Genomic DNA, 24,411 nt, shown 5'->3' with positions numbered 1-24,411 from the left:
GACAGAAGTCAGCAAAGGAGAGTAATTAGGAACTGCCAGGGAGGGAGGAAGAAAACAAAAAGCATGTGGTTCCCTGGAGAGCCAGGGCAGGGAGAGGAATCAACTGGATCAAGAGCTGCTGAAAAGATCAAAGAAGAGGAGGACTGAGAAATGTCCAACCAGGAGTGCTGATGGCCTTGATGAGGCCGATTCACTGGAGCGGTGGTGTCAGGAAGCCACACTGAGACAGGATAAAGGTGCAGCTGGGGGAGATGAGGTGGAGACAGAGTCAGAGCAGCTCTACTACAAAGGCAGAGGAAAGGCCTTGCTACAGTGGACAAGGCAAGCCAGGGAACAAGATTTTCTTTTTTAAGGGTATTTGTAACAGCAACAGGGATAGGTATTGAGAGGAAAAGACTGATTATGAGAGAGAGAAGGAATGAGCTGAATGTGTGAAGTTGTGAAAAATCAGGGATTAGTCAGGCGTGGAGCACACACCTGCACTCCCAGCTACACAGAAGGCTGAGGTGGGAGGATCCCTTGAGCCCAGGAGTTCAAGACTGCAGTGAGCTATGACAGCACCACTGCACTCCAGCCTGGGCAACAGAGTGAGACCTTGTCTATTTAAAACAAACAAACAAAAAAAAGACATGAAAAAGATGTAAAGGATGACACCTGAGTTGGCAGGTTTGTAGACCTGGTGGTAGGAAGGTGAGGATGTTCCCTTTGGGTGGCTTCTGTTTTCCTAATTTATGAAACAAGATCATGAGCTAAGACAAGGCAGCATGGGGGTATTTGAGGAAATACCTGTCTCAGAGAAGAGGAACAAAAACTCACTAAGGGAACACAGTGAGACTACTGGGTGTGTGGGGTGCACATCTGAGGTCTGTACTGTGCATTCGAAGCATGTGGCTGTGGGATTTCTCTCCTGCTCCCGTGTAGTGGCTCCAGTGCAGATGCAGAGTCAGGTTCAACCAGGCTTGGGGCTGCTTTGGCCAGGAATGATGGAGACAGGCACAAGGAAGTTGTTCCAGGTTTTTGCAAAAGAGTGATGAGATCAAAAGCCTGTGGAATCTCCGCTGGGTGAATGTGGGAGTGATGACAAGAGGGACTGTCAGAGATGGGATTGAGACGCTGGAAGTCACCATGAGATTGAGCAATTGTTGGAGCAAGAGCGCTAGGAGAGGAGGTGGAGATCAAAGTGGGGTGTCGTGAACTTTGGATATAGAAATTCCGGCAGGGTGCGGTGGCTCACGCCTGTAATCCCAGCACTCTGGGAGGCCAAGGCTCCAGGTGGATCACGAGGTCAGGAGATCAAGAGCATCCTGGCTAATATGGTGAAACCCCATCTCTACTAAAAATTGAAAAAAAAAATTAGCAGGGCATGGTGGCGGGTGCCTGTAGTCCCAGCTACTGGGGAGGCTGAGGCAGGAGAATGGCATGAACCCGGGAGGCGGAGCTTCCGTGAGCCAAGATCGCGCCACTGCACTCCAGCTTGGGGTACAGAGCAAGACTCCATCTCACAAAAAAAAAAAGAAAACAAAATAAGAAAAAAAGAGATTCCTATTGAAAAACCTATGCCTTCCAGCTTGCCAGAGTGAGGAGGGTGCCCTGATCAGAAATGGATCACTTACAGGTCGGTTGTTCAAATGAGTGACTACATTCAGGATAATGGTCTCCTCTGTGCCAGAACCTGCACATGGGGAGAAGGCTCCTAACCAACCAACGGTCTCCACTCAAGTGCTAAAAATATTTTGTCCCAATGGTTAAGTTTCAGCCAAAAAAAAAATCAAAAATCAACATAATGGCACTTTAGTCACATTTCACTTTAATCAAACTACATTAATTTATTACAAACATTATTAAATCCCACAGTTGGATGGGCATGATTTGTCAAGGCTCCCTAAAATTAAATCTATCCTCAAGCTACAGTGATCTGCAACCACCAAAGCTATTCAGGAACATATCTTTCAAGGTGAAAAGCAATCCTGACAAATTCCAAACACCTTCTGGGTGACTGCAGCAACCTGGATGCAAGGGAGTGGCCCTCAAGGTGATGTCTTTTTTTTTTTTTTTTTTGAGACGGAGTCTCACTCTGTCCACCAGGCTGGCGCTATCTCGGCTCACTGCAAGCTCCACCTCCCGGGTTCCTGCCATTCTCCTGCCTCAGCCTCCCAAGTAGCTGGGACTACAGGCGCCCCGCCACGGCGCCCGGCTAACTTTTTTGTATTTTTAGTAGAGACGGGGTTTCACGGTGGTCTCAATCTCCTGACCTTGTGATCCGCCCGCCTCGGCCTCCCAGAGTGCTGGGATTACAGGCGTGAGCCACTGCGCCCAGCCAAGTTGATGTCTTTGAAGGAGACAGAAATTAACTGCAAGTCCTCCTCTTGACTCACATCCCTTTCTTGGTGACTTCTTTCACATCCTCATGCTTTCTACAGCACCTAAACGATAACAAGCCCCAAAGTTCTCTTCTCCTTCCAGACCTCGTGCAAATGCAGACATGCACATTCAACGAACTTCCCAGGATCCACGCGTGCAACTATATGTGCACCTTGGACACAGAATCTGCTCCTCTCCATCTTCCTCATCTCAGGTAGCGAGAATGTGGTTTTTCCTGGTGCCAGGCCAAGAACCTGTAGTCATCCTCTCTTTCTCTTACATTTCACATCTAATCTGTTAGGACATTGTACTGGAAATATCTTTTTTTTTTCTTTTTTGAGACAGTCTCACTCTGTCACCCAGGCTGAAGTGCAGTGGTACGATCTTGGCTCACTGCAACCTCCGACTCCTGGGTTCAAGCAAATCTCCTGCCTCAGCCTCCCGAGTAGCTGGGATTACAGGCGCATGCCACCACATCCAGCTCTTTTTTTTTTTCTTTTTCTTTTTTCAGTAGGGACAGGGTTTCATCTTGTCGGCCAGGCTGGTCTCAAACTCCTAGCTTCAAATGATGCACCCACCTCAGCCTCCCAAAGTGCGGGGATTACAGGCATGAACCACCGCACCCGGCCTGCAAATACCTTTAAAAGATACCCAGGATCCATTGACCTCTCACTGCCTCCACTGCTACCACCTGGTTCAGCTGTAACCAACCTTCCAGCCTTCACCCTACTTTTCAGCCTACAGACAAGCAGCCAAGAAAATCCCTTTAAAATGCAAGTTCCTCTACTACAATTGTTCCAGTGGTTCTCTAAGGCCTTCGAGGCCCAGCAACCTTCTCTGTCCTCATGTCATGACCTCTCTTTTTCTTGTCATGGTCTCCGGTGACATTGGCTTCCTTCCTGGCCCACCAGGCACATTCCATCTTGGGGCCTCCATTGTCCTCCTCCTGCTTACTGGAACATATTCCGAAGTACACTCTCATTATGAGCTCACATCATCCTGGCCAGAGGCCTTCTCTGTCCACCTAAAGAGACAAACCCACCACTCACTGTCCTTGCCCTGCTTTGTCTTATCAGCACATGTCACTAACATATTGTATCACATATTTGTTTCTTATTTTCCTTTGTGTTTGACTGCCTGAGTAAAAAGCACCTTTCATGAAGACAGCAGGGTCTCTGTTTCACAACTCCTGCCTCCACAGCACCTACAATGAGTGAAGAAAACTTCAAAAGAAACAGTACCTTGTTTTATGGTTTTACTTTCCATAAACTCTCTCCCTTCTCCTAAAGGGCTTCTTCCTTTAAGATGTCTCCTTTCCAGCCGGGCGTGGTGGCTCACGCCTATAATCCCAGCACTTTGGGAGGCCGAGGCGGGTGGATCATGAGGTCAGGGGTTCGAGACTAGCCTGACCAACATGGTGAAAGCAAGTCTCTATAAAAATACAAAAAATTAGCCAGACGTGGTGGTGAGCGCCTGTAATCCCAGCTACTTAGGAGGCTGAGGCAGGAGAACTGCTTGAACCCAGGAGGCAGAGGTTGCAGTGAGCCAAGATCACACCACTGCACTCCAACCTGGACGACACAGCAAGACTCTGTCTCAAAAAAAAGAAAAAGAAAAAAAAGATTATCTCCTTTCCATATTCATGGAGGAGGCAGCCATGGTGTCCTAGTCTCCGAAAATACAAGCCAGCAATTTATCAAGGGGCAGCCTCATGGACATATTTCCTATTTCCCATGTACGTATCTCCCCACCTTTTGCCAATTTCCAATGCATCCTCATAAGAAACTGTCTCTGTTCAACAATTCATAAGGGGTTCCTAGAGTCACCGTTTGTTATGTCAGTAAGCCTCGGTTACCATAAAACAGCGACCACACAAAATATAGCACATGCTGGTTGCCAATGAGACAAAGGCTCCTCAAGCTTCTATTTGAGAACTGAACTCACTCCTCTGGTGCCTTATCTTTTTCAAATAAAAACATTTTTAAAAATCAAACTTTTAAAAAAGGAGTCATCATGTAACTGACACCACAGAAACACAAAGGATCATTAGAGACTTATGAACAACTACACATCAACAAACTCAAAAACTCAGAGGAAATGGATAAATTCCTGGACACATACACACTACCCAGAAGAAACAGAAGGCCTGAAAAGACCAATAATGAGTAATGAGATTGAATCAGTAATAAAAGTCTCCCAACAAACAAAAGTGCAGGACTAGATGGCTTCACAGGTGAATTCCACTGAACTTTTAAGAAAGAACTGATACCAATTATTCTCAAACTATTCCAAAATACTGAAGGAGAGAGAATTCTAAATTCATTCTACAAGGCCAGCACAACTCTGATACCAAAACCAGAAAAAGACACCAGAAAAAAAGAAACAACAGACCAATACTCCTAATGAATATATATATGCAAAAATCCTCGACAAAATACTAGGGAACTGAATCCAACAGCACATCAAAAAGAACATACACCATAATCAAGTAGGACTCACCTCAGGGATGCAAGGATGACTCAATGCACACAAATCAGTAATGTAACACATCAAGAGAATGAAGGACAAAAACCATACCAACATCTCATTAGATGAAGAAAAAAGCATTTGATAAAATTCAACATCCCTTCATGATAAAAGACCCCAAACAAATTAGGTACAGAAGGAACGTACCTTAACCCAATAAAGGCCACATATGACAAACCCACAGCTAACATCATACTGAATGGGGAAAAGCTCCAGTTTTTCCTCTAACAAATGGAACAAGGATGACAACTCTCACCACTCGTATTCAACATAGCATTGGAAGTTCTAGCCAGAGCAACTAGGCAAGAGAAAGAAATAAAGGGCATCCAAATTGGTAAGGAAGAAGTCAAACTGTTCCTGTTTGCAGATGATACAATCTGATATAGAAAAAAAAAAAAAAAAAACGACTCTACCAAAAAACTCTTAGAATTGAAAAAAGTACATTCAGTAAGTTGCAGAATACAAAAATCAACATACAAGCTTTAAGGTCATAAACAGCTTCTTTGACTTTTGAAAATTGTTCTATTTACCTACCTTGAAACCACCAGATTCTAGATAAGACCTGGGGACATGTGAATTAGCCATGGTTCCTAGCTATGCAAAAAAAAAGGTTATAAAGACTTTTTTTTTTAGACAGAGGCTCACTCTTGTCCCCCAGGCTGGAGTGCAACAGCGCGCTCTCGACTCACTACAATATCCACCTCCTGGCTTCAAGCAATTCTCCTGCCTCAGCCTCCCGAGTAGCTGGGACTATAGTATAGGCGCGCACCACCACGCCCAGCTAATGTTTGTATTTCTAGTAGAGACAGGGTTTTACCATGCTGGCTGGTCTCTAACTCCTGACCTCAGGTGATCCATCTGCCTCGGCCTGCCAAAGTGCTGGGATAACAGGCATGAGCCACCATGCCCAGCCAAGAAATTTTATGTAAGAAAAGATCTTATATGGTAAAATCTGGTCCTAAAGTAAAATGACTGTTTAAAAAGAGGGATGTTTAGGAAAAGTCAGAAAGTCCAAGCATGGGCCGGGCGCAGGGGCCCACGCCTGTAATCCCAGCACTTTGGGAGGCCAAGGCTGGTGGATCACGAGGTCAGGAGATCGAGACCATCTTAGTTAACATGGTGAAACCCCATCTCTACTAAAAATACAAAAAATTAGCTGGGTGTGGTGGCGGGTGCCTGTAGTGCCAGCTACTCAGGAGGCTGAGGCAGGAGAATGACGTGAAACCAGGAGGTGGAGTTTGCAGTGAGCTGAGATCGCACCACTGTACTCCAGCCTGAGTGACAGAGCAAGACTCCATCTCAAAAAGAGGAAGGGGAGAGGAGGGGAGGGGAAGGGAGAGGAGAGGAGGGGAGGGGAGGGGAGGGGAGGGGAGAAGTCCAAGCAAGTTGTACATGGTCTCTGTAAGTCATGAACGTATTCATGAAAAGGCAATTTATGCAAGAAATGTTGTACAATTCAAAGGTTGTTAGGCCTCTTAAATGCTTCATAAAATGCCACTATGACTCTTACTGTACAACTTGCCTGCTTTATAGCTAGGTAAGGCCTGAGACATGTGGAGTTAGCCACATGCCCTAGCTACACTGGAAAAAGTCAGACCTTATGGTGTCCTAGGCTCCACTCCTGGTACATAATTGAAATTGCTTACTCACCAGGGTTTTCACCAAAAGTAAAAGTTGCTGAGTTAACAGTGTAACATGTATGTAAGACTACTGAAGAAACAGTTCTACACGCAAGGCGTGTAAGGGAAGTAAAATGTACTTTTGGTAAAAGACTATGAGAAGGCATGGGAATGTGGATTTCTTGCCTAAGTTTAGAGGGTTAAAGGACTGTTTTAAATGAGATAGGAAAAATCTAAAGGTTTGAACAAGTTGTGAAAAGGTTATAAAAACGTAATTGTAAGAGATTCTGTGTGTGAACATATTGGCTAAAGTTTAAGTCACATTATTCAGTTTTTCCATAAATTGGACATTGGAATACAAGCACAACAGAGTTTTCTTAAAACAGTTTTGTTCTAAGAAAAAAACAAAATTGTAAAGGGTGATAAAAGATTTATAAAAATCTTACCTTATGGCAAGCCAGGTGCAGTGGCTCATGCCTGTAATACCAACACTTTGGAAGGCCGAGGCAGGCAGATCAAGAGGTCAAGAGTTCGAGACCAGCCTGGCCAACGTAGTGAAACCCCGTCTCTAGTAAAAATACAAAAATTAGCCAGGTGTGTTGGCACATGCCTGTAGTCCCAGCTACTTGGGAGGCTGAGGTAGGAGAATCGCTTGAACCCAGGAGGCAGAGGTTGCAGTGAGCCAAGACCGTGCCATTGCACTCCAGCCTGGGCAAGAGACAGACTCCGTCCCCAGATTTTTAAAAAGTAACTAAAACTGGCTTTAGTTTAGTTAATAATTAAAACTAGACAGATTTATAAAATGTAACTAAAACTGGCTTTAACATTAAAAATACACTAACGGAAACATAAAATTTGGTTTTCTCTTTTAAAAAGGATTTTTATGTAATATTAAAAGATAATGAAAGGTTTTTATTTACCTTTTATGTAAACTACAAAAGAAAAAACGGGGAGGGGAGAGAGAGGAGGCAATCAGCATCATGCTATCTTCATTGGGTCTTGTTTGGAAAGCTGAGTCTCCTCTCTATCAGAATAATGGCTTTTCCTTTTTAAAATGTTTGAGTTATTTTGCCTAAATGAATGACTTATGGTAACCTAAGACTCCATTTTGAATTATCCAATGTTTTAAAAGTTTGGTATTCAACAAACCTTTCAAAATCAAGCTCTAAGTAAAAATAAAATTTTTTAAAAATTAAGTCCCTTAAAGGACAAAAGACATATTCAGCTTATTTAATGTATTAAAATCATGCAGGAAACACTGTCAAATAGAAAATGGTGTTTAATTTTCTTTGGGTTATAGTCATATAAATTTGTGATATAAAGTTATATGCTGCAAAACCGTATAAAATTTCTATAATTCTGATATGCCTCAGTATATGTCATTAGTAATAATTATAATTGTTGTGTTGAATTAGTGTGTGTCACAGAGTTAACAAATTTCCTTGTCAATTGTGTCTTGGTGGCTCCCCTAAAATGTTTTTCTCATTCACAGACAACTGCTGTTTTAATTTGGTCCTCTTTAGAAGATGGTTTTATGATCAGCTGCTAAAACTCTGGTATGTGCTCTTGAATGCAACTTTCTGATAACTTTGGAGATTATGACATTAGAATAAAGGAAAAAAACTTTTAGAACTCTCATGGAAAGCTGAAGTGTTCATAAATATCAAACAGAAGTTAAATGCATGGACTAAACTAATAAAAGTCTGAAGTAACCTTTTTGTTTAAAATGCTGCTGATTAACTTCTTTTAAGCTATTTACAGCTGGTAGCAACTAAGTACACTCCTGTGAATAAAATTTGGAGCATATTTGTTTCTACCTGATTTCTCCAGAATTTAAAAACTATTTGTGAGTATTCTTAATTTATGGCAATATAGTTATTTGCATAAATACAATAAGAATCTGTTTTCTTTTGTAACAGGACACAATTGAAAAAACTGGTTATTTTACCAAGGGTTTGACTGGAATGGCATGCTTTTCTTTACGGAATCAAACTTGACTTGTAAAGCCAGTAAAAGCCCTTGGGAAAACTGGCCTCATACTTTGTCTACACAGTCCCTGTACAGGGTTCCTGACCCATGGTAAGTATAGAATGTCACTTTCTGACAGGCCCAGGAGCCCCAAGTTATCTAGGGACATCAAGAAGAGAGGAACTTATCCAACTCCTAAGTATTTGAAAGTACAAACCTATGGCTAGACTCAGCTTTAAAAAGTCTTATCTAAGATTCCTTATGGAACAGAGTTCCATCAAAGCCAATTTAAAAAGCCTATGTAAAAAATAATTATTCTAGCCAGGCGCGGAGGCTCATGCCTGTAATCCTGGCACTTTGAGAGGCCAAGGCAGGCAGAGAGCCTGAGCTCAGGAGTTCAAGACCAGCCTGGGCAACACGGTGAAACCCCATCTTTACTAAAATACAAAACAAATCAGCTGGGCATGGTGACGTGCGCCTGTAGTCCCAGCCACTCAGGAGGCTGAGGCAGGAGAATTGCTTGAATCCGGGAGGCGGAGGTTGCAGTGGGCCACAATCACACCACTGCAATCCAGCCTGGGTGACAGAGCAAGACTCCCTCTCTACCCAAAAAAAAAAAAGTATTCTTGCCACATGCAGTAGTAGTTCATGCCTGTAATCCCAGCACTTTGGGAGACCAAGGCGGGCAGATCACGAGGTCAAGAGTTCAAGACCAGCCTGACCAACATGGTGAAAAAAATACAAAAATTACAAAATCTCTACTAAAAATACAAAAATTAGCCGGGTGTAGTGGCACACACCTGTAATCCCAGCTACTCAGGAGGCTGAGGCAGGAAAACTGCTTGAACCTGGAAGGCAGAGGTTGCAGTGAGCCAAGATCACGCCACTGCACTCCAGCCTGGGCGACAGAGTAAGGCTCCATCTCAAAAAAACACAATTATTCTTGATGCGCTTTATGAAAATAGGCCAAGTATAATAAAATTAAAGTATATTTTGCCAACAAATCAGTCCTATCATGATTTGTTTTAATAAAAATAAGGACTAGAGACAGAAAAATTATGTTCTAAAAACTGTGGTACACATGTTGTTAGTTTTTGTTTTTGTTTTTGTTTTCTTCAATTAGACTAAATCCTAATATTTTTGTGGACTATAAGTCCCCAAACTAATGCTTTCAAATCTTTACTTTTAAAACTGGAAATTGCACTCCTTATCCTAAAACTTGTTATTTACCTTATAGTAGACTGTCTGTTTAAATGCTGTACTAAAACTATAAAGATACTACTGCCTTTGTCATGAAAGCCTTGGAACCACAGCCCGGCCTGCATGAATATACTCAGACAGCTGCAAAGCAGTTCTACTCCTCTCACCTTACGGTCAACTCCAACTCCAACTATGCCTCCTGTCAGCATGAAGAAGCCAGAGCGATCGATGGCCTTTTCCCATCTTCACAGCCCACACCTTAAGAGTAAGATGCTATGAAACCCCAAAGGGAGGGATTGAAATCGCCTTTGTAAAATTATAACTGAGGGCCGGGCCCAGTGGCTCAAGCCTGTAACCCCAGCATTTCGGGAGGCCCAGGAGGGCAGATCACCTGAAGTTAAGAGTTTAAGACCAGCCTGACCAACATGGTGAAACTCCATCTTTACTAAAAATACAGGTGTGGTGGCGGGCGCCTATAATCCCAGCTACTCAGAAGGCTGAGGCACAAGAATCTCTTGAACCTGGGAGGTGGAGGTTGTGGTCAGTCAAGATCGTGCCACTGCACTCCAGCCTGGGTGACAGAGCAAGACTCAGTTAAAATAAAAAATGCAAAAATAAACCACTGGGATTATAACAAACCAAAAACCTTCCCAGCAAAGGAAACAAATAGAGTTAAGAGACAAACTACAGAATGGGAGAAAATATTTGCAAGCTATTCATCTGACAAGGGATCAATATCCAAGGAACTCAAACATCTCAACAGAAAAAAACAACAGTATGATCAAAAAATGGCAAATGATTTAAATAGGCATTCTCAAAACAAGACACACAAATGACCAATAAATTGGTGAAAAAATGATCAATGTTACTAATCATCAGGAAAATGCAAACCAAATTCACAATGAGATACCATCTCACCCCAGTTAGGATGGCCATTATCAAAAAGACAAAAAATAACAAACGCTGGTGAGGATGCAGGGAAACGTAGACTCTTATACACTGCTGGTGGGAATGTAAATTAGGACAGCCATATGGAAAACAGCATGGAGGTTCCTCAAAAAATTATAAAGAGAACTACCATATGATCCAGCAACTTCACTACTGGGTATACACCCAAAGGAAAGGAAATCAATATATCAAAGAGATATGTGCGGCCAGGCAAAGTGGTTCACGTCTGTAATCCCAGCACTTTGGGAGGCCAAGGTGGGCAGATCACAAGGTCAGGAGTTCAAGACCAATCTGGCCAACATGGAGAAACCCTGTCTCTACTAAAAATACAAAATTAGCCAGGCATGGTGGCACATGCCTATAATTCCAGCTACTCAGGAGGCTGAGGCAGGAGAACTGCTTGAACCCAGAAGTGCAGGTTGCAGTGAGTTGAGATTGCGTCATTGCACTCCAGCCTGGGCAACAAGCACATGCAGAAGTTTTAAAAAGCTTACTCAAAGAAGTAAAAAGCAGAACAGGTTTCTAGAGGCTGGGAAGGGTAGAGCAAAAGTGAGGATAGGGAGAGATTTGTTAAAGGATACAAAATTACAGCTAGATAGGAGAAGCAAGTTATAGTGTTTCACAGCACCATAGGATGACTGTAATTAACAATACACTTTCAAATAGCCAGAAGAGAAGATATTGAATGTTCCCAACCAAAAGAAGTGATACATGTTTGAGATGGCAGATATGCCCTGATCCAATCACTACACATTGTAAGTAGGTATGGAAACATCATTATGTACCCCATAAATATGGATAATTATTATGTGCCAATTAAAAATAAATTCTTCAATCAGTGTAATACCATCATAGAGTTTGAAAAACAGGAAAAGAAATTGTCCATAATCCCCCTTTCACCCTAGCACAATTTCTATCATTTTCAATTTTTCTTTTTTTCGTTTGGAGACAGGGTCTTGCTCTGTCACCCAGGCTGGAATGCAGTAGCAAGATCATGGCTCACTGTAGCCTCAAACTCCTCGGGCTCAAGAGATTCTCCCACTTCAGCTTCCCAAGTAGCGCACGTCACTGTGCCAGGCTAATTTTTGTATTTTTGTAGAAACAGGGTTTTGCCATGTTGCCCAGGCTGGTCTGGAACTCCTGTGCTCAAGTGATCCGCCCACCTCCGCCTCCCAAAGTGCGGGGATTACGTGTATGAGCCACCACGCCTGGCCATTTTTTTATTTATCTACATATATACGTAATTTCACAGTTGAAAAGTCAATTATACAGTTTTGTATATTTTTTTCTTCACTTATCATCATAAGGTTTTCTTGTTGCCTCTCGGGGTTCCTAACTACACAACAGCTGCAGAATATTCTGTCAAGTGGATGGACCATCGTTTAATGAACTATTCTAAAAGTATTGTTTCTAGTTTTCTATGCATTTGCCTTTTTTCCTGCCTTGGATGATAAAGTCCGATTGGGAGGCCAAGACAGGCAGATCACTTAAGGTCAGGAGTTCAAGACCAGCCTGGCCAACATGATGAAACCCCATCTCTACTAAAAATAAAAAAATTAGCCAGGCATGGTGGCATACGCCCATAGTCCCAGCTACTCGGGAGGCTGAGTCACGAGAATTGCTTGAACCCAGGAGGTGGAGGTTGCAGTGAGCTGAGATGGCTCCATTGCACTCCAGCCTGGGTGACAGAGTGAGACTCTCAAAACAAAACAAAAAAAAGATAAAGTGCCAGATATAAGATTATTGAGCTTAACAATAAAAACGTAGAGCCAGCAGGGTTCCTAACACTGGATGCCACACTGCTTCCCCAAGGGCTGAAACCTATGCCTACTGTACGCTATTCACACTTGCCAAAGTACAGAATCAACCAAAGCAAATGCGGTGCACATAAACAATGGAGTACACTTTAGCAGTAACAAAGGATGAAATTCCGCAATTCGTGCCAGCATGGAGCTGGAGGACACCGTGTTAAGCAAAATAACATGATGACAGCAATCAGAAATGAATCCGGACTCACTCTCTTCACGGCTCCTTCCCCGACACGCTTTAGCTGTCTCACTTCTATTCTCAGCTCCTCACAGGACAGCCAAGGTGAGCAGTTTTTCATTTGTCCTATCCTGAAGTGACCATAGGGACAGTGTCTGGGGTCCACAATGGATTGTCGAGGAGCAATGAAGAAGTGGTCGAGGCAGAGGTAGAGCAGAATATTCATCAGGGCCATGATCAGCAGCAGCCCAAAGGCTGGCGGCACCTCTCGGGGGGCAAGGCCTCTCCTCTTGTTCTGGGGCTGCTTTTCCATGTTGACGGCCTCTGCAATTTCCTAAAATACACAATGAAACAAGAAGTCATGACAGTCAGCTTTCATTTCCAAGAATGCGTCCAGATTCTTCTTCTACTCAAGGGTCCTGTAAGTTGCAGCGTTACCGTGGCGATTAAAGCAGGTATCAAACACCAGGCTTATCCCAAATGCCCAATGTTAGCTGTTCCCATAATCACTACTTTTTATTACAAACTAAAATACAGGTTCCTCTAGATTAGGTTAGGTGGGAGGTGTTTGTGTCTAACTCTGTACGACTCACAGTAGCATGCATTGAATAGATGCTCATGAATATTCAGTAAAATGAAAGCAAAATGTATTAGTCAACTGGTGGGATGGGGACAGAGGGTACCAAAGGACAGCAGAAGGAGGCTGCTTAGGGTAGCAGGTGGAGGCTGGGAGGCTGAGGGCCTCTCTCGAACCCAGCTAAGCAGCTGTCCTGTTCCCTGGGAGGTACTCAGAATCCCCTCAACAGTTTTAAGAAATAAAAGCTACTCTTCAGCAGTTATGAAACGTAGATTTGGGGTGAAAGAGACTGAGGCTGGGAGACCAGTTAAGAAGCCCTGATTATTACCACGGACAGGAGCTGACAAGTACATGAGCTAGAATAATAGTGATGAGATCGGAGAGGTGACCACTCAGAAGTCACACCAGTGATAAGGAACCACTGATAACATGTGGGCTCTACCGCTGGAGCTGTGCAAGGCCATGGTGGAGGTGCCTGGGTGCAGAGAGGCCTGAAGTAGGACTGTGGATGGCAGAGGTGATTTACAGAAGCAGAATGGAAGCATATGGAGACTTTAACAGTGGATGTGGCCATGCCAGTGGGAGCCAGCTGAACAGCACTGGAATGCTGAAACACTGGGACAGAACTGGGTCAGAGACAGCTGTGACATGCAGGGTTACCTACCAAGCGCATCTCCTTCTCCAGCTCAGGTCTCCATCCAGGTACCTGGTCAGTCCATACTCTAGTTGGCACCCAGGGACTGGTCTGGAAACACCCTGCTGCAAAGTACAAAACAGGAAGTGTGTAAACAGAAACTGCAGCTATGTACACAGACAAATCGCCATAGTCCAAATGGTCCAACTTTCCCAGGGGCCTCCTTCTGTTTCAAGTCCAGGTTTCCTCAGGTTCTCAAGTCCCAGGACAGAGCAGCGCCATGGGGAAGCCCATCAGAGTCTCTCTGTCCCAGTCTGCTCTCTTCGCCTCCATCACTGACTTCCGGTTGCTCATTCCCGCAACACGTCCTGAGCAGCTTCTATGTGCTCAGCCCTGCAGTGGGTGCTGGAGACACACACACACAGTGAATTACACTAGCATGGTTCCTATCCTGCTGGAGCTTAGGGGAAAGTCTAGTGAGGAAGACAGACAATAAACAACTAAACAAATAGGTCTATCATCATCCTGTGATGGGGGTTCAAGGATAGAGAGTAACCGTGTAGGAACTCCCTGGAGGAAGCATCCCAGGAGACCTCTCTGAGGAGGTGACCTTCACACTGCGACCGGAGGCCTGAGAGGAGCCAGCCATGAAAAATCCAGGATACTACCTCCTCCTTGAGAAAACAAAATCCACTCCCATTTCCAGAGCTGGGACAAGACGTCAATGAAACCATTAACAGAAAACAGCATTTCTCCTAAGAACACAGTAAGAACACACTGCAGCCATAAAGTGTCAAAAACCCCCTTTGGATGAAGACTCCTTTTTTACTATTTAGAAATTCTGTTCTCTACAATCACAGACTACCAGAAATTTTGCAGTTTGAAGTCTTATCAATTGGAATAAAACATCCTACTCTTTCCTGGAGGATCAAAGTCACTCTGACAAAGAGAAGCAACCTCAGTCTCCGAACAGGGCAGAGCTTCAGATAAGGAGTTTCTGGAGATAATCCTGTACGTCTATGTTAAGCTGGTAGTCTCTAAGGAAAGACTACTTTGCAGTCCAGACTAGATCTTGGCCCCTTTATACTCGGTTCTACATGGCTTTGAGCCCATCAAAATACTGCTTCATTTAAATTTGCCTAAACTTCACTCATCTACAAAATTCTGTGATTTTCTTCCTTTTTTTTTTTTCTTTTAGAGATAGGGTCTGACTATGTTACTCAGGCTGGAATGCAGTGGTGCAATCATAGCTCAATGCAGCCTCAAATTCAAGCAATCCTCTCACCTCTGCCTCCTGAGTAGCTGGGACTACAGGTGCGCATCACCACATCCAGCTAATTTTTGTATTTTTTTTTTTTTTTTGTAGAGACTGGGTCTCATGATGTTGCCCAGGCTGGCCTTGAACTCTTGGTCTCAAGCAATCCTCCTGCATCAGTCTCCCAAATTGCTGGGATTACAGGCATGAACCACTGCACCTGGCCTTTTAAATTTATTTTTATCCCCTCCACAGCTCTACTCACCCTCTGCATCAGTATTCCCTGGAACCTCAACACATTCCAGTACCCCACAGACGCAACCACACAAGCTCACACTGTTCTGGCGCTCCTGAGCGTACTCCAGACCTCACACTGCTGACTCTCCCAGCAATGGCACACACTTCAGTGCCTCTATGGCTCTAAACCCACAGTAGCTGCCTCTAGGACACCTTAAATCATCTGGCTGCCCCTTCCTAGAGTGTCCTCATGCTCAGGGACACAAGCACACCTCACACCACCTTGACCCTCAGTGCACTGGGCCTCTGACAGTACCAAAACCCTTCCTGTACCACCACCCCCTGCCCCACAGAGATCCACAATCTTCATCCCCGCTAGCACAGGCTGAGGTCTCCCACCGTCCTCCCTCCATCAGATCCCTCCATGAGGTCCCTCCAGCTCTGCTCCACTAGCATGCACTGGGGTCCAACTACCCAGACATGCACATGCACACACCCACCACAGACGACCCCCACAAGTGCACACACAGCACTAGAGTCCTGCAACCACCTCCCCTCCATAAGCACCCCATTCTCTCCTACCCTGCAGGCCCCCACAGACACACACACAGCGCTAACATCATACACACCCTCATCACCACACACAAGGCCTCAGAAGCCTATTAGCACACATCCTGGTACCTCTACCACCCTATCCCCCAAGAGCACACACTGGGCCTCTCTCCAGCCATAACCCCTATTAGCTTGCCTTGGAACTTCCTCAACACCCTACCCCTGTGACACATCCGCGGGTCCCTGACCTGCTCTGCTGCCCACTTCCCTGAGCACATACTGGGCCTTGAGCCTCCCCTGCCATAAGGCTCATCACCACATGCTCCAAGTCCTGCTCAGCCCAGGCCCCCAATGGCAAAGCTCCAGTCTCTCCCCACTCCACCACCCATTCCCACATCCTCTGTACCTCTGACCCCCTGCTGCCTATTAGCACTCATGCCGCTTCCATCCCCAGCTCTCTGCACGGGGCCAGGTCAGAGAGGCCCCAAAGGACTCCCGCCCCGTGCCCTCTCAGATGATTCTCTGTCCCTCTGATGGAGATATGCAAGTCCCGCCAGTGTGCAGCCTTGGTTATCGCAGTGAGTCAAAAAACATGACAGATGTGTCCCAGGTGGCCTTAGGCTAGCTGGAAGCTCACACTCTCCTTCTCCAAACATGTACCACCTCTTCCCCCACCTTCACTCTCAGCTGATCATCTAACGAGATCATCCTATTTTACCAGAAAAACAGAAGCAATCAGAGAGCATTTCCACCAGTTCCCAAGCCCCACCCCAGGTTCCTGCACTCTCCTATTACTACAAACTGTGTGTTACCATGAAACTGGCTCTGAGCCCAGCTCAGGCAAACCCCACCCCCAGCTCTGTCCTCTCATTCTCTCCAACTCACTGCCACTTCACCCAAACTGACCATATCACAGTCAGCACAGGTGACCTCCACATCACTAAACACAACAGTCAAAGCACAGCCCCAGTCTTCCTTGATCTATCAATAACATTGCCGTGATTGATAACTCCCTCCTTAAACGCCTTTTATAATTGGTTTCCAGGAAACTACACTGGCAGCTCCTCATCTCTGAGTCCACTTAGTGGCGTCGCCCAGAGCTCAGAGCTCAGACCTCTGCCACACTCTCTGGGAGAGCTCACCCAGACTCAGGACTTTTCATCACTGCCTGCTGATGACTTCCAAAGGTAAAACTCCATTCCCAGCCTCTCCTCAGAACTCAAGGCTTGCTTCCTTGACATCTCCATGTGGATGTCTGATGAACAACTCAAAAGATTCAAAAAACAACTCAATTTAAAAAATGGGCAAACGGTCAGGCATTGGTGGCTCACACTTGTAATCCCAGCACTTTGGGGAGGCCGAGGCGGGACGATCACTTGATCCTAGGAGTTCCAGACCAGCCAGGGCAACACAGTAAGACCTGCTGTCTACAAAATCTAAATTTAAAAATTAGCCAGGCACGTTGGCATGTGCCTACAGGCCCAACTACTCAGGAGGCTGAGGTGGGAGGATCATTTGAGTCCAGAAGACCAAGGCTGCAGTGAGCTGTGATCGTGCCACAGCACTCCAGCCTGGGTGACAGTGAGACCTTGTCTCAAAAAAATAAATAAATAAAATTTTAAAAATGGGCAAAGGACTTGAATAGACATTTCTCCAAAGAAGATACACTGATGGCCAACAGGCACATGAAAGATGCTCAGCTTCACCAGTCATCAAGGCAAATGCAGATCAGAAGTGTGACAAGATGGCATTTTACACCCATGAGGATGGATATAATACAAAAATCAGTAACAACACAAGTGTAGGGGGATGGGGAAAAACTGGAATCCTCAAACATCACTGGTGAGAAAGTAAAATGCAGCCACTGTGGAAAGCGGTCTGGCCGCTCCTCAAAAGGTTAAGCCCAGTCACCACATGACCCAGCAACTCCACTGCCCAGTGTGTACCCATGAAAACACGCACACTCACACACACACTTATACATGAATGTTCACAGCAGCATTATCCACAGCAGCCAAACAGTGGGAACAAGCCAAGTGTCCACTGGCAGATGAATGGATAGACAAAATGTGGTACATTCATAAATGGAATATTATTCAGCCATAAAAAATAAAGCACTAATTCATGCTGCAACATGGGTGAACCTTGGAAACATCATGCTCAGTGAAAAAAGCCTGACAAAAAGGCCACATGCTATATGATTCCATTTACATGAAATGTCCAGAAACAGCAAATTCAGACACAGAATGTAGATTTGTGGCTCCCAGAGGCTGGGGGGCAGGGGGTGGAATAGCTGCTAATGGGAATCGGGTCTCTTTTTAGCTAAAATGCTCTCGAATTAGACAGTGATGATGGTTGTACAAGCTTGTGAATATGCTAAATATCACTGAATTGTACACTTTAAAATGTCAAATTTTATGGCTTGTGAATTATATTTTCGTTGAAGTCTCCCCCTAACACTTAAAAAGATAAAAGCATTCCCAGCTCTCAGGCTATGCAAAAACAAGCAGAAGCTGTGGTTGGCCAAGCCCTGCCTTAGGTGACGGCATTCCTCCAGGTCTGCCAAAGACCCAGGTAACCTCACCCATACCTGGGACACTAGCAGCCATCTGAACTCTGATGCTTTCTAAGTCTGCACTGCAGACCAGATCTCTCCTACACTTCGCTCACTGGCCTATCAAAGTATGGGATGTCCACTGCAGAACTCCCCCGTCCCTACATGACCCTCCCCCAGGGTTCCCTCTGTGATGGGCTCATGACCCAACCACCCGCTCAAGTTACAGACCAGGCGTGTGTGACTTGATTCCTCCCTCCCCTAACCTCTAAACCAACCAATTACCACATGCAGTCAATGCTCCCACCAAAACCTCTCTCACAGCTGCTAGCATCTCTCCTTCCTTGCTGCCCTTACCCTCCACTCCCCTGCGTGAGCCAGCAGCACCTCTCACCTGGATTTCCGCAAGAGATTCCCAAGCAGATGCCCAGTTTTTCCTCTCTTGCAGCCCATTCTCAGGATTACACAGCAAACAGGATCGTTTTTCTTTGTTTCACACACAGAGAAAAATTTTTAAAAATCATAAGCATTCATCCAGCTTTGTCAAGTTACATTGCATCATTTTTTCAGATCTTTTTTTAAAGGAATTAAATATTACAAATAGAGTTGAAGCCCCTTTGGACTCCTCCCCGTCCAATTCTACTCCCTCCCAAGAAGTGATCACTATCTTCAAGTTGGTGGACATCAGAGATTCTCAAACTGTGGTCGCCAGACCTGTGGCATCATCGTCCAGGAACCTGGGAGAAATGCAAATTCTTGGGTCCACACTCCAAACCTACTGAATCAGAAATCAAAATCTGTGTTTTAATAAATCCTTTAGGTGATTTGGATGCATGCTAAAGTCTGAAAACCACGGGCGTATATAATTCCTATACATGCTATCTATCTATCCATCTATCTATCTATCTAATAGATCGTATCTATTTACCTACCTACTTACCTATCTACTTAAGACATGGAGTCTCACTATGTAGCCCAGGCTAGACTCAAGTGATCCTCCTGCCTCCACCTCTCAAGCAGCTGGGACTGACTACAGTGATGGGCTACCAAACTCTGCTTCCCATACATGCTTTTTATTTTCACAAGCATGTGCCCATAAATCATACATATGTTTTCAAGCTTTATACAAACAGTGATGGGCTGGTATTATCCTGTTGCAACTAGCTTTTTTAAAAGCTCAACATTACATTTCTGAGATTTACCCATGCAGATGCACAAAACTCCAGTTCACTATTTTCAACTGGTTTGACTTTTCCACAATTAGTGAGACAAGCTGTGTACACATCTCCCCAGGCATACATGAAAGTTTCTCTGATACATGCAGGGAGCTATTCTTTTTTTTTTTTTTTTTTTTAGAGACGGAGTCTCACTGTATCGCCAGGCTGGAGTGCTATGGCATGATCTCGGCTCACTGCAACCTCCAACTCCCTTGTTAAAAGGATTCTCCTGCCTCAGCCTCCTGAGTAGCTGGGATTACAGGCACGCGCCACCACGCCCAGCTACTAAAAGTAGAGATGGAGTTTCACTATGTTGGCCAGAAGGTCTCAATCTCCTGACCTCATGATCCGCCCACCTCAGCTTCCCAAAGTGCTGGGATTACAGGCATGAGCCACCATGTCCGTGTCCGGCCCATGCAGGGAGAGCTTTCTAAAGTACTGATGTGATCCCACCTAGCTTAACATTCAACAGCTCCTCACTTGGCCCACAGGATCAAGTCCAAACACTTATGTGGCCTCCTGAAATCTAGCCCCTATCTGCTTCCCTAAACCCTCCCTGCACCCCACTCCCTGGCCCCTGAGCTTTCCTCAGTCCTCAGGCTCCCTTTCTGGGATACCCAGGCCCCGGCTTCCTCTAGATTCTAAGCACCAAGAGGCCTGCCTGTCTGTCCTGTTCACCACTGCACCCCAGTGCCTGGCACACAGTGGGTACTCAGCAAAGACGCGCCAACTGCCTGGTCACTCTGCGCCTCTCCCTTTTCATGGCCTCAGCCATAAAGGCTGCTTTCCCTCTCCTGTGTTCACCCCACCGCATCCGCTCTTCCTCTCCTAGCGGCTCCCATTCTCTGAGGCCCCTCATCTGCCACCTCCTTCTCCAATCCAGGTTTCCCAGCTCAAACCCTGTGGTAAATCCTTTCAACCTTCCAACCCTCCTTACCCCTAACCTCCCACCAATCCTTCCTTGCCACTAGAGGTGGATTCAGGTTTTATGGGGCCTGAAGCTTATACAAGTTGGGACGACGAGTGGTAATTCTTTAAGAATACACAGTTATGAATGTAAAAGTGCTGAGCCTCTTGCCAGAGTTTTGGAAGGTATTTGAGCAAGTGAAGAGGCTAGAGGCTTCATCATAAACCCAGATCTGCTTGTCATTCACCAGCCCCATGTAACTTGCCCTGTCCACTTCTTCATTTCCACTCAAAGGCTGCCAACATCAGCTACAAAACTCTGTGGGACTCTAGAAATGCGTATTTTCTAATCCGTGTTGGACCCTCAGCATTACTAAGAAAACCTTTAATGCATTTCTTGCTGAATACAAATTTTACATGCCCCACTAACCTTTTATGTATCCCTAAGTCCTCACATTCACTTCTGAATCCTCTCTCAGCAAAAAGAAACCAAACCAAAACAAAATTAAAAAAAAAAAAAAAAAAACCCAAAAATTCATTTGACTTTTATACAATGTCAACTTCACACCAATTCTGTGAAGCGGATGTAATTGTTATTTCCATTTCACAGATAAGACAACTGAGTCAGAGGTGAAGTAATATATCTAAGGTCACTATACACAGAGGAGCCAAGTTTTCTGGACTCAAGCCCATTCCTTCCCCTAAATACCACAATGCTCAGGAGTTGAACTAAATCAAACCCAGTGTGGTCACCTAGGGGCTGGTCTAGGGGACCCTGGGACTGCCTGTTTCTTAAAGAAGACTTCAGCGCACCTCAGCCCCGATTTGCTTTTTTGTTTCAGAACATATTCTGGAGTAGGCCGCCCAGAGCATAGCATGAGGCTGTGAAGGCAGAAATAAGCAAAAACCGCTGAAATTTACTGGTCCTGAAAACAGCCTGCACATTAAGGAATAAAGACGGTGGGGCAGGTTGGGCAGGAGAAATTCAGGCACGACTGATATACAAAGCATTTCTGACACTGATAGGAAGGCTTACTGATAGAGAAAAGCTTGGCTTAAAGAAAAAAGAAAAGGGACAAAACTAGTTTTTACCGACTTATAAGGTATTTTCTACAACTAGGGAAGACACAGAGTAGTGTCATCCAATGCAATTTACAGCAGAATTCCATTGTGCCAGTAAAGCACAAGGTACATTAGAAGGATTATTTTAAATATTCTTAATGTTTATTTAACCTTAGGGTTCTACAGTAAAGGCAAAGGGTGACAAAGACAAGATTATGCAACAAAAGAGCGAAATTTTGCTTTCTAAAAAAAGAGAAGAATATGATTACACTTAACACCTCCTGGCAACAATGATCTCCTGCAGAATAAACACCCAAAGGCAAAGAGCTGAGACAGAGTCCTCGGTCCTTTCTGGTTTTTTTGTTTTTTGTTTCGGTTTGGTTTGGTTTTTGTTTTTTTTAAACAGAGACAGCCTCTGCCGGACCCAGTAGCTCACGCCTGTAATCCCAGAACTTTGGGAGGCCGAGGTGGGTGGATCACCTGAGGTCAGGCGTTCGAGACCAGCCTGACCAACATGGTGATACCCCGTCTATACTAAAAATACAAAAATTAGTTGGGTGTGGTGGCGGACGCCTTGTGATCCTAGGAGCCAAGACCGCGCCACTGCACTCCATTCTGGGCTACAGAGCGAGACTCCGCCTCAAATAATAATAACAATGATAATAAAGTAATAATAATAGAAACAGTCTCTCACTCTGTCCCCAAGGCTGGAGTGCAGTAGCGCGATTTCGGCTCACTGAAACCTCCGCCCCCGCCGGGTTCAAGCGATTCTCCCGCCTCAGCCTCCCGAGTAGTTGAGACTACAGGCGGCGCCACCGCGCCCGGCTAAATTTTTTTTTTTTTACAGAGACAGGAGTTCCGCCATGTTGCTCAGGCTGCTCTCGCCTGAGCTCATGCGATCCTCCCGCCTCGGCCTCCCAAAGCGCTGGGGTTACAGACTGGAGCCACCTCGCCCGGCCCTCCTCGGGTTCTTTAACTTCCCGCTACCGCGCAGGGCTGGACGCGGAGGCGGGGGCTGGGCGCGGTGGACCTGGCCGCCCAGGCCAAGCACAGCCTCCCAGGCAGCCTCCGCACAGGCGGCCGGCGCTGCGGGCCGAGCCACGTACAGGCCCCCCGAGAAACCCAGCTGGACGACCCCTCACCCCTTCGCCCTCTCGCCCCTCGCCCCAGCACCTACCTGCAGCCCAAGTTTCTGCGCCCCCTGCCACCCGAGGACAGCACGCACTGCGCCTACTGCGCTTGCGAGTTCGGAAGCGCGTCCTGGGCGGGCGAGCGTGACGCTGCTTCCCCCTGGCGTCCTCTTCAGGCCGCGCACTGAAGCCAGAGCTAACGCCTCTGCGGTACCAGCGCGCACCTACCCAGTCTCCCTCTCTGGCTTCTGCTTCCCAAACTTAGGAGAACGATTTTGCATTGACCCACTATTGCTTCAGCCTGGAGCCAGGCCCATGCAGAGCAGCTGTCAGATCTAGACGCACTGCCAGGCCTTCCAAAGCATATTCCTCAGATCCGCGGCATCTGCAGGGACCTTGCTGGAAAGGCTGATTCCCCACTCTGGCCCAGACCCGCCACTCGGGGACCCAGACGCCTGAAGTTGGACAATCACTCTGTAAAAGAAACTGTGGGGCTTAGCCCAGACACAGTAAAGCTGAGCTGCACACATCAAGCGCGGCAGACAAGACCTTGGCAAGCCTCCGCGGAGGGGCAGGACTGGGCAAAGGCGGGGAAGTCTGTCCGGGCCGGCGGGGAGCCCCGCCGGGAGCCCAACACGCACTCGGGCACTTGCCCCGGGGAACCGAGAGGGAGGCTTGCAGCGTCGAAGTCAGGCTGGGGTTATGAAAAGTCTGGGTTGTGTACATTGGAAGCGTTAGCTGCTTCTACACTGACACAACTGAGAAAGTCCAGAATTAAGAAACTAACATGGTGTGGATTAAAAAAAAAAAACAAAACTGAGCCTGTACTAGCGATCCAAACAGTATTAAAATAACTACCAGAAACGTTTGCCAATCACATGGACAAACAGCAAAAGAATGGTAACACCTCCTGTCGTTATAATAGTCTGAAAGTTTCCTCACACACACAAGTGAGTGTAAATTGGAATTCCTCCTACGGGACCTAGCAAATCCATTTCTAGGAATTTATCCTTCAGAAATAATATGTCTGCGGCAGGGGACCGTGGCTCATGCCTGTAATCCCAGTACTTTGGGAGGCCGAGGTGGGCGCATCACGAGGTCAGGAGATCGAGACCATCCTGGCTAACACGGTGAAACCCCGTCTCTACTAAAAATACAAAAAAGTAGCCGGGCGTGGTGGCGGGCGTAAGAATGGCGTGAACCCGGGAGGCGGAGCTTGCAGTGAGCCGAGATAGCGCCACTGCATTCCAGCCTGGGCGACGACTCAGTCTCAAGAAAAACAAGAAAAAGAAAAAGAAATAATATGTCTGCAAGATGTATGCACAAGAGATCTTGCTGAAGCATTGCTGGTAAAAGATATTTATACTAGACAAAAGAAGAAACCTGAATGTATAACAATCGGGTTTTCTGAAAGAAATTACATTACACATAGCCATGAAAAATGCTGTCTAACAGGTGCACAGTTTCAGTGTGAGAAGATGGTAAAGTCCTGGAGATGGATGGGGGTGATGGTTGCACAACAATGTGAATATACTTAATTCCACTGAACTGTACACTGAATTGTTACAATGGTAAATTTTATGTATCTTTTACTACAATTTTTAAAAAGTTATGCTGTAGATCTATATATATTGACAGGAAAGGATATTCATAATGGCCGAGAGAGTAAGCAATGTCAT

At 45.6% G+C, this 24,411-nt stretch overlaps 1 protein-coding gene across 7 annotated transcripts in view; it reads right to left on the bottom strand.

Annotated features, from left to right (window-relative positions):
• Positions 1-22,877, bottom strand: part of POMK (protein O-mannose kinase) — a 46,726-nt gene extending 23,849 nt beyond the window's left edge. For 6 of the 7 annotated variants that reach the window (XM_023214427.2, XM_023214425.1, XM_023214423.1 and 3 more), the window contains exons 1-4: positions 22,780-22,877; positions 18,812-18,903; positions 13,850-13,944; positions 12,640-12,942 (exon numbers count right to left, since the gene is read on the bottom strand). In XM_023214427.2, the coding sequence (XP_023070195.1) occupies positions 12,640-12,942; positions 13,850-13,858 (312 nt within the window). In that variant the 5' untranslated portion in view covers positions 13,859-13,944; positions 18,812-18,903; positions 22,780-22,877. The remainder of the gene's footprint in view (positions 1-12,639; positions 12,943-13,849; positions 13,945-18,811; positions 18,904-22,779) is intronic. The other variant, XM_023214429.1, reaches the window with a different exon arrangement.
• Positions 22,878-24,411: the final 1,534 nt, after the last annotated feature.

Source organism: Piliocolobus tephrosceles, chromosome 7 (assembly GCF_002776525.5).
Source record: "Piliocolobus tephrosceles isolate RC106 chromosome 7, ASM277652v3, whole genome shotgun sequence".
Classification (NCBI taxonomy): Eukaryota; Metazoa; Chordata; class Mammalia; order Primates; family Cercopithecidae; genus Piliocolobus; species Piliocolobus tephrosceles.
Note: the sequence above shows the minus strand (reverse complement) of the source record. Positions and strands in the feature narration are given on the sequence as shown.